At 46.2% G+C, this 12,500-nt stretch overlaps 2 protein-coding genes across 2 annotated transcripts in view; both read left to right on the top strand.

Annotated features, from left to right (window-relative positions):
• The window catches only part of LOC135094374 (homeobox protein Hox-A3-like), a 58,084-nt gene that overhangs the window by 44,629 nt on the left and 955 nt on the right, over positions 1 to 12,500 (top strand). Inside the window, exons 5-7 of the mRNA XM_063994415.1 lie at positions 5,772 to 5,984; positions 7,747 to 7,826; positions 11,766 to 12,500. The exon at positions 11,766 to 12,500 is cut by the window's right edge and continues 955 nt beyond it. Coding sequence (XP_063850485.1) covers positions 5,772 to 5,984; positions 7,747 to 7,826; positions 11,766 to 11,769 — 297 coding nt within the window. The 3' untranslated portion in view covers positions 11,770 to 12,500. The remainder of the gene's footprint in view (positions 1 to 5,771; positions 5,985 to 7,746; positions 7,827 to 11,765) is intronic.
• LOC135094288 (uncharacterized) overlaps positions 11,874 to 12,500 on the top strand; it is an 11,483-nt gene continuing 10,856 nt past the window's right edge. The window contains exon 1 of the mRNA XM_063994279.1: positions 11,874 to 12,357. Within this exon, the coding sequence (XP_063850349.1) occupies positions 11,874 to 12,357 (484 nt within the window). The remainder of the gene's footprint in view (positions 12,358 to 12,500) is intronic.

Here is a 12,500-nt window from a genome sequence, read left to right as displayed (position 1 = left end):
GTGTGTGCAAAAGAGGAGAAGGAGGAGGAGGAGGATGTTTAAAGATAAATAAGAAATGATGAAATAGGAAGAAGATATAGAGAAAAGTAAATGGAAAGAGAGAGAGAGAGAGAGAGAGAGAGAGAGAGAGAGAGAGAGAGAGAGAGAGAGAGAGAGAGAGAGAGAGAGAGAGGACAATCTGGTGATGCTCTGAAGGTCTAAGTAATTTACGAAGTGGCACCTGACCCCTCTCTCTCTCTCTCTCTCTCTCTCTCTCTCTCTCTCTCTCTCTCTCTCTCTCTCTCTCTCTCTCTCTCTCTCTCTCTCTCTCTCTCTCTCTTCCTTGCCTCACGCTAAAAAGATGAGGCAGGAGGGAGGGAGATGGAGTGGGAGAGTAAAAGGAGGGGGAAAAAGGAAGAGGGAAGAGGAACAGGGAGGGAGAGGAGCGAGAAGAGGGAGAAAGAGGGAGAGAAGGGGAGGAGGGAGAGTGGGCACTAACGCACTAACGACTTAATTACCTCGTTAGCACTTCCTGAGAGAGAGAGAGAGAGAGAGAGAGAGAGAGAGAGAGAGAGAGAGAGAGAGAGAGAGAGAGAGAGAGAGAGAGAGAGAGAGAATATTCTTGGTTTTGTTCCAGTCTTTTCTCTTCCTCTTCTTACCCCCTCTCCTCCTCCTCCTCCTCCTGCTCTTCCTCCTCCTCCTCCTCCTTGCCCTTGTCCTTCTTTTCTTCTTATTCTTGATTTAGGAGTAACAATATGGAACAGCCTCTAATCTTGCCAACAGTGTCCGGAAGTCGTGAAGAATGCAAACAAAATAACTGGCTTGATTGGCAGATCTTTTGAATATAAGTTATGGGATACAGTCCTCACTCTGTTTAACTCCTTGGCCCGTCCCATCTGGAATATTGCGATCAAGGATGTTGCCTCTATTACCAGAAAGACATCCACAAATTGTTACGAGTTTGGCGTAGAGTAACAAAAATGATGCCAAGCCTAAGAAACAAATCATGCGAAGAGAGTCTTGAAGAATTAAATCTTTTCCCATTAACACAGAGAAGATTGACAGGCGACTTAATACAGGTGTTTAAAATCATCAGGCGTTGGTATCGTGGACTGCAATAAATATTTCACGATACGTTCTTCAAATTACACGCGAGGAAACGGTTGATAAATTGTCGGGAAATCCTTCAACTCTCGTGAATCAATTTTTTTTTTTTTTCTTTTTCCACCGCGTAGTAAATCTATGGCATGGGTTTCCTGGAGACGTGATAGGCTGCAGCACCGTACAGACTTTTAAACGCCGTCTTGACTAATATTTTAGCTGCAATCCGCGGCTAACAGCGCTTGTTGGTTAATGACTAACTCCTCGCCTCCAGGAAATGCGGCACTTCATTTCATCTAATTTCATTCTTTCCCTTAAAATTTCCCTCCGGTCTTTCTTTCTCTAACCCTGTAAGGTATTTATTTCCGACCTGTTTCCTGTACGGCTTATGCTAGAGAGAGAGAGGAGGGTGGGGAGAGAGCCCTCGCTTTGCTGTCCTTTTCTTCTACTAAGTAATCTCATGGGAACCGCAAGGTCTGTTGTAGCCTGCGCATTTATGTATCTGTGTAACTTCTCCTCTTCCTTCTCCTCCTCATCCTCATCCTCCTCCTCCTTCTCCTCCTCTTCTTCCTCTTCTTCTTCTTCTTCTTCTTTTCTTTTTATTTTATTTTATTCCTCCTCGTCGTCCTCCTCCACCTTCCTTCTCTTTTTCCTTCTTCTTTTCCTCATCATCCTCTTCTTCCTTCCCTTATTCGTCTCCTTTCTCCTCCTCCTCCTTCTACTCCTTCTCCTTCCTCCTCCTCCTCCTCCTCCTCCACTACCTTCTTTTCCTCTTCCTCCTCCCCTCTTTTTTCCTGCTTTGCACTTTACAATAGAGAGAGAGAGAGAGAGAGAGAGAGAGAGAGAGAGAGAGAGAGAGAGAGAGAGAGAGAGAGAGAGAGAGAGAGAGAGAGAGAGAGAGAGAAATGATGAATCAGACATTTCGCTCCTTTTCCCTCGTCTCTCTCTCTCTCTCTCTCTCTCTCTCTCTCTCTCTCTCTCTCTCTCTCTCTCTCTCTCTCTCTCTCTCTCTCTCTCTCTCCTCCAGGCAACACACTCCTCCACATTATCATCATGGGGGAGGAGGGGGAGGGGAAGGAGGGGGAGGTAGGGAGGGAGGGGAAGGACGGGGAGGGAGGGAGGGAGGGATATGGGGAAAGTTAATAAAGGTACGAGAGAGAGAGAGAGAGAGAGAGAGAGAGAGAGAGAGAGAGAGAGAGAGAGAGAGAGAGAGAGAGAGAGAGAGAGAGAGAGAAAGGAACGAGAGGTGAAGAAAAAAAGGGAGGGAAGGAGAGGCAAGGGAGAAGGAAGAGGAAGAGAGGAGATAGGAGAAGAAAAAGAGAACAGAGAAGGGAAGGGGGAGGAAGAGAGGGGAGGGAGAGGATGAGAAAAGGAGAGAGAGAGAGAGAGAGAGAGAGAGAGAGAGAGAGAGAGAGAGAGAGAGAGAGAGAGAGAGAGAGAGAGAGAGAGAGAGAGAGAGAGAGAGAGAGAGAGAGAGAGAAGGATAAAGGAATACGAAGGAAGGAGAGAGGGGGAAGAGAGGGAGGGAGAGGGAGAGGGGAAGTGAGGGGAAACACCTGGGAGAGTTATCAGCGGTTACATTAGGTTAGTTCCTCCGCCAGCCTGAGGGGAGAGAGGGAGAGGGAGAAGGAGAGGGAGAGTGAGAGGAAGCCGCCACGCCTCGCTTTTATCTCACAACTCAACGTCTCTCTCTCTCTCTCTCTCTCTCTCTCTCTCTCTCTCTCTCTCTCTCTCTCTCTCTCTCTCTCTCTCTCGATGTGGCATAAAAATGTCTTCAGGTAAGAGAGAGAGAGAGAGAGAGAGAGAGAGAGAGAGAGAGAGAGAGAGAGAGAGAGAGAGAGAGAGAGAGAGAGAGAGAGAGGGGGGAGGGGGAGGGGGGAAATGAGCTGCGAGAGGGAGGTAAGAGGGAAGTGATTGACTGATTGAAGAGGGAGGAGGAGGAGGAGGAGGAGGAGGAGGAGGAGGAGGAGGAGGAGGAGGAGGAGGAGGAGGAGGAGGAGGGGAGCGAGAGGAGGAGAAGAAGGAGGGTAAAAGTATGTTAAAGAAGAGATGGAAAGATTAATAGAATGGAGGGAAGAAGAAGAAGAAGAAGAAGAAGAGAGAGAGAGAGAGAGAGAGAGAGAGAGAGAGAGAGAGAGAGAGAGAGAGAGAGAGAGAGAGAGAGAGAGAGAGAGAGAGAGAGAGAGGATTAGTACTAATCTATGAAAGAAGAAAAATTTCCTCCTCCTCCTCCTCCTCCTCGTCGTCGTCGTCGTCTTCCTCTTCCTGTTCCTCCTTCAATATCACTAATGGCTGACATCTTCAAAACGAGAAGAAGGAGGAGGAGGAGGAAGATGAGGAGGATGAGGAAGAGGAGGAGGAGGAGGAGGAGGAGGATGAGGAACTGGAAGAGGAGGGAGAGGAGGAGGAAGAGAAGAAAGAAGAGAAGATATGTATCGGATGGAGAGAGAGAGAGAGAGAGAGAGAGAGAGAGAGAGAGAGAGAGAGAGAGAGAGAGAGAGAGAGAGAGAGAGAGAGAGAGAGAGAGAGAGAGAAAATATTCTTACCCTCCAGCAATTTGTACAGATTTCAACTCTCCCCTCTCCCTTTTCCTCTCCCTCTCCCTCTCCCTCTCCCTTGACTGTCCCTTGTCCCCTCTTTCATCTACCTCTCACCTCTCCCTCATGCCAGTGTTTCCTTTTCCCCTCTCCCTCTCTCCCCCACTCTCCCTCTCCCTCTCACTTAATAATTAGAGAAGACTGATGCTGAAGGAAATAATTGTATGCTTGATGTGATCTGAGGGGAGACGAGAGAGGGAAGTGAGAGGGGAGAGGGGAGAAGGGAGGGGAGGAGAGGGATAAGGGAAATATGAACTTGGAGGGGAAGGGAAAGTGGTAGAGGAATGAGAGGTGAGGAGGTAGGAGAGGGAAGGAGGAAAGGAGGAAGAAAAGAAGGAAGAGAGAGAGAGAGAGAGAGAGAGAGAGAGAGAGAGAGAGAGAGAGAGAGAGAGAGAGAGAGAGAGAGAGAGAGAGAGAGAGATAGAGAGATGCAACAAACAAATATTTCGTTTACATTGTGTCTGTGTGTGTGTGTGTGTGTGTGTGTGTGTGTGTGTGTGTGTGTGTGTGTGTGTGTGTGTGTGTGTGTGTGTGTGTGTGTGTGTGTGTGTGTACGTCAGTTTTGTAAATGGAGGGAAGAGAGAGGAGGGAGGGAGGGAGGGAAGAGGCAGGGGAGAGAGGAAAGGTGAGAGAGGGGGAGAGAAGAGTGAAGGAGAGAGAAATGAATGAAAAGGAGAGAGAAATTAATGAGAGAGAGAGAGAGAGAGAGAGAGAGAGAGAGAGAGAGAGAGAGAGAGAGAGAGAGAGAGAGAGAGAGAGAGAGAGAGAGAGAGAGAGAGAGAGAGAGAGAGGGAGGGAGAAGGGAGAAGGGAGAGGGAGGGAAGGGAGAGGAGAGTGAGTAAGGGAGAAATGAAGAGATCAGTGCTTTATCTTGCTTGTACAGGAAGTTAATTTCTCTCTCTCTCTCTCTCTCTCTCTCTCTCTCTCTCTCTCTCTCTCTCTCTCTCTCTCTCTCTCTCTCTCTCATAGATAAACATACATACACACACGCGCACGCACACGTGGAGAGAGAGAGAGAGAGAGAGAGAGAGAGAGAGAGAGAGAGAGAGAGAGAGAGAGAGAGAGAGAGAGAGAGAGAGAGAGAGAGAGAGAGAGAGTATTTAAAGTGCCTTAGGGAATAATATGATGGAGTAATCTCTCTCTCTCTCTCTCTCTCTCTCTCTCTCTCTCTCTCTCTCTCTCTCTCTCTCTCTCGCACTCACTTAATCCTAAGCTGCCTCCTTCCACCCTCACCCTCCCTCTCCCTACATTCCTTCCCTCTGCCTCTCCCTCCCTCTCCCTCCTTCTCCCTCTCTCTCCCTCCTTCACTAATACCCTGAAGGAAAATATAATTGACTATTCTTTTTTTTCTCAAAATTAAAAGTGTTATGGGAGAAGGAAGCGTAAGGAAGGAGGGAGGGAGGGAGGGAGGGAGGGAGGGATATTTGAGAAGGGAGGAGAAGGAGGAAGAGGAAGATAGATTGGTTAGGAAGAGGAGGGATGAGAAAAAGGAAGATGAGGAGAGAGGGAAGAAATGTAAAGAAAATGAGGAGGAGGAGGAGGAGGAGGAGGAGGAGGAGGAGGGTAAAGGCGAGGAAGTGGAGAAGGAGAAGAAATAAAAATGTAATAAAAAAAACACATACGAACAACGAGAGAGAGAGAGAGAGAGAGAGAGAGAGAGAGAGAGAGAGAGAGAGAGAGAGAGAGAGAGATAAAATGGAGTGCTTCACTTTGAGAAGGTTAGAGTGAGAGGAAGTACATTACTCTTACATCCTGACAGACAGACTAACTCACGGGGGCTCTTCATTTTTGTGTCCCTGAGGAGGAGGAGGAGGAGGAGGAGGAGGAGGAGGAGGAGGATTAAAAGTGCAGCATCAAAGTGGTTAAAATCATAGTATTGCAAATAATTAGAGGAGGAGGAGGAGAAGGAAGAGGAGGAGGAGGAGGAGGAGGAGGAGGAGGAGGAAGAGGTGGAGGAGGATTAAACTGAGCACTGAAGAAATTAATTACCCTGTCCTCACCTATCTCTCTCTCTCTCTCTCTCTCTCTCTCTCTCTCTCTCTCTCTCTCTCTCTCTCTCTCTCTCTCTCTCATTGACGCCTTTAATTGTTGCAGGTGAAGATTTGGTTCCAGAACAGAAGAACGAAGTGGAAGAAGCAGGATGGAATAACAAACGCGGAGGCAAATGAACACAAGAACGCCGCCACAGGGAAGAACAAGAGTAAAAATAACAATAACAACAATAACAACAACAGTAATAATAGTAGTAGTAGTAACAGCCAACCTTCAAGTCTCGTCCCCTCACACCTGGATAGTCAACAGGCCACGGTGAGTCTCTCTCTCTCTCTCTCTCTCTCTCTCTCTCTCTCTCTCTCTCTCTCTCTCTCTCTCTCTCTCTCTCTCTCTCTCTCTCTCTCTCTCTCTCTCTCTCTGATGTTGAAGATCTAATCCGTAAAAGTGAACAATGCATAAATGTATTTTAACGAAATTGGCTTAATGTTAAATGACATAAAACCCAATATGTGTTTACTGGCAGGAGAGAACTTTTGCCACAGATTCCTCCTGACACACACACATTCAAGTAGATCATAGTAAAATCATACGCAGTGATTCTTTAAGGAACTTGGGCATAACTTTTGACAAGCACTTAACGTTGGAGACACACATTGACGTATTAAGCAGGAGGATGGTATGATACTTTAACGTATACCAATAAATTAAAAAGGCATTGGAGACACACATTGACGTATTAAGCAAGAGGATGGTATGATACTTTAACGTATACCAATAGATTAAAAAGGCATTGGAGACACACATTGACGTATTAAGCAAGAGGATGGTATGATACTTTAACGTATACCAATAAATTAAAAGGGCAATTTTAAGAAAAACACTAGAATTACTGTGAATGAATTACTAGTCTCGAACATCATTAATTATGGCACACGTGTCTGGGGGACCACCTGTGCAACCTAAATACATCGTGTTCAAAAGATACAAATCTTTGCAGCGAAGGTTGCACTTGTTGGTGCACACAAATATGAACACGTCACACCTCCACACCTGAAGGAGCTGAGGTGGATAAAGATCAATGAGAATGAGAAGTACCGTTATGAAGTACGAGTAATTGTTTTCAAGATTATAAGTAAGCTATTACCGAACTGGCTGCTCCACCTGGCCACAGTAGGTGACATGACTGCACGCCCTCTTAACACACAACAAAACAACTCATATGTGCCTAAATGTAACACCTGCTTGGGAAGGAAGTCTCTTTTAGTACCTGGCCCCAGATGTGCCTAAATGTAACACCTGCTTGGGAAGGAGGTCTCTTTTAGTACCTGGCCCCTCGTCCTGGAACAGCCTTCCCAGTAACGCAAGAGATGCTCTCTCTTTATTCACTTTTAAAATTCGTTTAGTCAGATACTACGTTATCAATTTTGAGTATAGTTTTTAGGGGGCCTGATTTTAGCCTAAAGTATTTATGTCTTATTTTTTTATGGTAATTTTTACGTTTTTAGTTGATACAATCATATTTTACTTTAATCTGTCTATATCATTATGTCTTGTGTATATTCAGTAATTATATTGACTTGTATTTCATGTGGCACAAAAACCGTTGTAATAATGGAAATATATTCTAATTCTCTCTCTCTCTCTCTCTCTCTCTCTCTCTCTCTCTCTCTCTCTCTCTCTCTCTCTCTCTCTCTCTCTCTCTCTCTCTCTCTCTCTCTCTCTCTCTCTCTCTCTCTCTCTCTCTCGCTAATAGAGGTGTTTAAGTGATACAAGGGGCATAACAAGGCTGACAAACAAAATCCTCAGGGTTAGTAATCAGGGCAGGACAAGAAATAAAGGATTCAAGCATGATGAACGTAAATTTTAAAAGTAGAGGTAGGAAGGAAAGGACTCAGTAGTCAGCTTGTTAGTGCCGAGTCATTAGGAAGCTTTGAAAGATGATTAGGTATATTTATGGATGGGGATGACAAGTGGAAATAGGCAGGCATGTTTCACACAGGGACTGCCACGTGTAGGCCTGACGGCTTGCTGCACCTTCACTTGTTTGCTTATGTTGTTCTTTTCTCTCACTTTTCAGAGCGTGGGAGAGGAAGGAAGCCACTTCACCCCCGTCCCCCAACCAGCGACACAGGCAGCGCCCCCACCAGTCCCTCACAGGTAAACACAGCTTACCTTTGTCACCCCCTCCTTACTTGCCTCCCCACCACTCACCCTCAATATTGTCCCCATTCCTACAACACTTAGATTTTGTTTTGATTTCATAATACAATCCCATTCCTTCCGTTTACTAAATATCCTTTCTTTGTATTACGTCCTGTGTGCTTCTCCTCCTCCTCCTCTTTCTCTGCATGCATGTGAAAAAACAAACAATGATTACAACACACACATTAGCCCGTTTCACCTAAAGGCGGTAATCTTGTCACCGAAGAAATCACCTCAGTTATTGCTGTAGTAACAACTGAGGTGTCTATTACTTCCTTTCTCATGTGGAGCGATGGGAATTAAATGGCCGTCGATGGATGCCTAGTCCACCATACTCATGTCAGCTGATTGTAGGATGGGTTTTGTACGAAGCCCTGCAGACTGACGTGACGAGCTGACCTGACGAGCCGTGACTGGAAGCAACGTGCAGGCTGGTGAAGTGTAGAATCATGAAGTACAAAATGAAATACAGAATCAAGTACAGAGTGAAGTACAGAATGATGGAGTACAGAATGATGAAGTGCAGGTAAAAGATGAAGTACAGAATGAAGTGCAGAATGATGAAATGCGTGCAGGGCTGCCAACTGTTGCCACCGTGATCATGAAATGCGTCAAATGTATACCTCTTATTTTTTTTAAAGGTAGTTTTGGGAGCCGCTGTTCGTTCTCCGTCCGGGTCCTAAGAGTGTCGACAGGTTGAGTCACTGCTGACGGTTTGAGGAAACACTCCACTGTTAACTGTCTGTGTGGAATGCAATGTCCGTGCTACAAATCTTTACCTTGCTCAAAAGTATCACACGAAGGTTGATTGCACTCATGTGTCGCTAACAACTGACAACTGATCACCTGAGCGCCTGCCAGCGTGTTTCAAATATAGTGAACAATGAGTGAGTCAGGTCGCGAGCGGCTGTCACCACTCAGCACCAGTCAGTCTTCCTTGAGGGACGGTTCATTCACATTGCGTCCGACATTTTTAATGATGCTCGCCTCGTATAGAAAAAAATAAAAATAGATAACAATAATAATAATAATAATAACTATAATTTAAAATTTCCCCTTAAAAAAAATAAATAAATAAAATAGCATTAAAATCCCAGGCGTAGGATTAAGCTTATCCTGACCAAACACGAAACAATGAACCCACACAAACAAACAAATGAATAAACGAATGAATAAAACAAATGTATTAACCACAAATAAAAAAAACGAACCGACAAAAACATCTAATACAAACAAACAAACAAAACAAGATAAAATACGCTACGTTTGGGTGAAGCGCAGACCCGCAATGGCCAGGCCAGTGAGTCGTCGAGTCCCTGCCACTATCCACCAGGAAGCCAAGTACGAGGGTGTGCACTCAGCAAGCTGGCGGCGGCGGCGTTGGTGTTCGTGGCGGAGAAGCAGAGCTGGACTGAGTAAGGCGCTCGGATCTCGTGGTAATTCGACTCGCATGGGTCGAGATGTGTCGGGGCATCTGAAGTCTGAATCTGCTGGTCGAATCTTGGACGGTGTGTATTGATGTGATTGACTAGTGGCGGTGGTTGAGATGTGGTGACATGCTGTGGTGACTTATGAAGAGAACACGACAGGGGAAGAGGTGGATGTTTTAGCTATTAATGCAAGTAACACCGGAAATAAATAGTGAAAAGGTTCTCAAGTGTGGCATCACAGGAGCCGTCAAGAAGGACTGCAGTCATACCAGTGACGAAAGCGAGACGGCAACTGTCCTACCATTGTTACCGCGTCTGTGTTCACTGGGGAAAGCTGTACATCAGTGCAACCTCTTCAAGCGAGGACTGAAAGATGTCACATGCTTCACCCATCGCAGAAACTGACATTCTTCACTTACTCCTAATTGAAAAGATCAAAGTAGATTAAACTCCTGGACCAAATAAAATTTCCCTTGAATTCTGCAAGACGTCAAATACCAAGTGAATAAACTGCAAATTATCAACCCTGTTCAATAAATCTTTCAATAATGGCAAAATTCTGAGTTTGACAGCAATCAGGGAGTGGTTCTGAAAGGCGATTCATCTTCCTGGCTCAGTGTACAAAGGGGCACACCCTCAGAGTTCGTGCTGGGCTCTGCTCTCTTCCTGACGCTAATCACATCCACGACGGCCTCACCTAAAAAGTGGCAGCATTTGCAGACGACACGAAAATTGCCGGCAGAGTAACTAGAACGCAGGACAGAGAAAACTTATAGGCACATTTACATAGATCAACTTACAAAACAGTAGTAAATGAAACAATGCTGATAAATTCATAGTACTGCACGGTGGAAATAATAATCACCACATTCATTATTCATTGAATTTCACGTGGTAAGAAGGAGGACCAAGCAGTCCTAACATCAAGTGACCTCAAGTCCAGCCAGCGTCGCTCACAGGTCAATAAAACTGGTGCCACATCACCTGACGTGCCTTCCTCGCATGTGCCGAGGGAAACAAAGCTGGAAGGGCTTCATCATATTATGTTTCCACTACATCTTGAGTACTGGACACAATTTTGGTCTCCATATCAAAACACACACACACACACACACACACACACACACACACACACACACACACACACACACACAAGAGAGAGACCGGCACAAAGTAGCTAAGGCAACACCTGACCAGAGTATTATTCCCTGTGATGAAATGATTACCGACCAAAATTAATTTAGTCTTTCAAAACAAAGGATGCGAGGCGATCTGCTAGAAGCGCTTAAAAATATCCAAAGAATCCGTAACGTGATGCAGATGATTAATTTAGAGTTGAGTGATCAAATAATTGCAAGATGGCTACACAGCTCAAGGATGACTGGTGAAACATTTCCTTCAAACGAAACTTAACAATAAATAATAGATGATAAATAATAAATGTTCACATGGACACACTGAAAAAGAACAGAGAATATACCCTTAATTTCTTAGTTTTCCAAGTTACAGAAAAATTCAAGACACTGTAATTGGGAAAAAAAAAAAAAAAAGAATTCTCCAGAAAAATTTAGGTAAGGGAAAATTAGGTTAGCAGTAGAAAGGTTAACGTTGGGAACTTTGCCTTCTAATTTTAACAGCACAAGAGTTAAAGCTTTTAGAAATAGACTGAGCAAGTTTCTGAGGTGCTGTCCGCTGTCATAATAAATTGCTGTTCAAATAAATCCGTGTTTGGCAGTGTTACTTTACTGAGTGTTGCTGGCTGTCGAGCACCGGAAGCTGACACCACCAGCCAGTCTCTGCACAACTGTATTGTCCTTTTTCCTCCTGCCAGAACCGGGTGGAAGTGATGGTGGGTAGGGAGGAGCCTTCATCTTCGCTATCCTCTATCCCTCACTTTATGATAGGTAGTGCAACCCTCATAGATATCCGCGTAAGGACCAACAAAACTGCTGCTATTTGTTCTTCATTTGTGTTCCTTCTCTCTTTCCTATTCTCTGCTGTAAAATTAGTCTCCTGCTTCTTCCACTGGCAGTTAGTGTTAAAAAGTTACCCCTACAGCCTACCTCAAATCCTGTTTGTTTGCTCTTTCTTTGTGATCCTCCTCCTCCTCCTCCTCCTCCTCCTCCTCCTCCTCCTCTATCACTCCTCCCCAAACCTCTTACATGCATATGGATTACAGTTTGACCCTTTCATTCCCCAACTTTTCCTCAGATCCCTCCCCCGCTCCCTCCCTGCTACTCATCCCCTCCTCTCCCTCCCTCCCTGCCACCCACCCCGTCCCTCCTTCCTCTCCCTCCCTCAGAGTTCTAACATTTAATAATAATAAAGAGATTATTAAGATGATTAATGAGCCGTGTGTGTGTGTGTGTGTGTGTGTGTGTGTGTGTGTGTGTGTGTGTGTGTGTGTGTGTGTGTGTGTGTGTGTGTGTGTGTGTGTTAATTGACGTTCACGTTACGCCCACAGGTGACGAGTGACGCGTCAAGCAACGAGGACGCGTACACGGGTGACGCCCCCACACGCCTGCCCGCCTCCCCCACCCCACCCCCCACCACCACTACTACCACCACCACCATGGAGGGGGACGTGGTCATCAAAGAGATGGTGGTGGGGGGCAACACCGCTGTGGGAGGAAGCTTTAAGGGGGTGGCAGGGGTGATGAAGCCCCCCACCCACCTCTCCACCCATCACCCACCTCACACCTCCACCCACACTGCACACAGCCCCACCTACACCCCTTCCACGCACACTCCTCCGAGCAAGGCCAAACCCCCTCCCATACCCACCACAACCAAGTCCCTCCCCACCATACCCCACCCCAAGCCCCTCTCTCTCCCTCACCCCACCACACCCCTCCAACCCCCACACCCTGTCAAACGTCTATCCAGTCCCCACAAAATTTCCTCGCCCGTCTCCCCACCTACTACCACCAGAGCCTCCCCTCCCTCCCCACCCCCACAGACGACCACGGGGAGGGGAACTGGCAACCCGGCCACGCCTCCCACCCCACTCAGACCCCCCACAACTGAAGTACCAGAAGAGAAAGGGGAGGGACGAAGTGGGGGAGAAGAGGAGGGGGGAAACTCTTGATAACCCCCAACACCCCAATACCTGAGCCTCACCTGTGCCCCAATAACAGCTCAGGAACTCCCACAACTACCCCCAATACCCGAAATTAAAGTGACAATTAGGGAAATGATC

This window comes from Scylla paramamosain, chromosome 45, assembly GCF_035594125.1.
Source record: "Scylla paramamosain isolate STU-SP2022 chromosome 45, ASM3559412v1, whole genome shotgun sequence".
In the NCBI taxonomy this organism is placed as follows: domain Eukaryota; kingdom Metazoa; phylum Arthropoda; class Malacostraca; order Decapoda; family Portunidae; genus Scylla; species Scylla paramamosain.
This window is presented reverse-complemented; position numbering and strand designations above follow the sequence as displayed.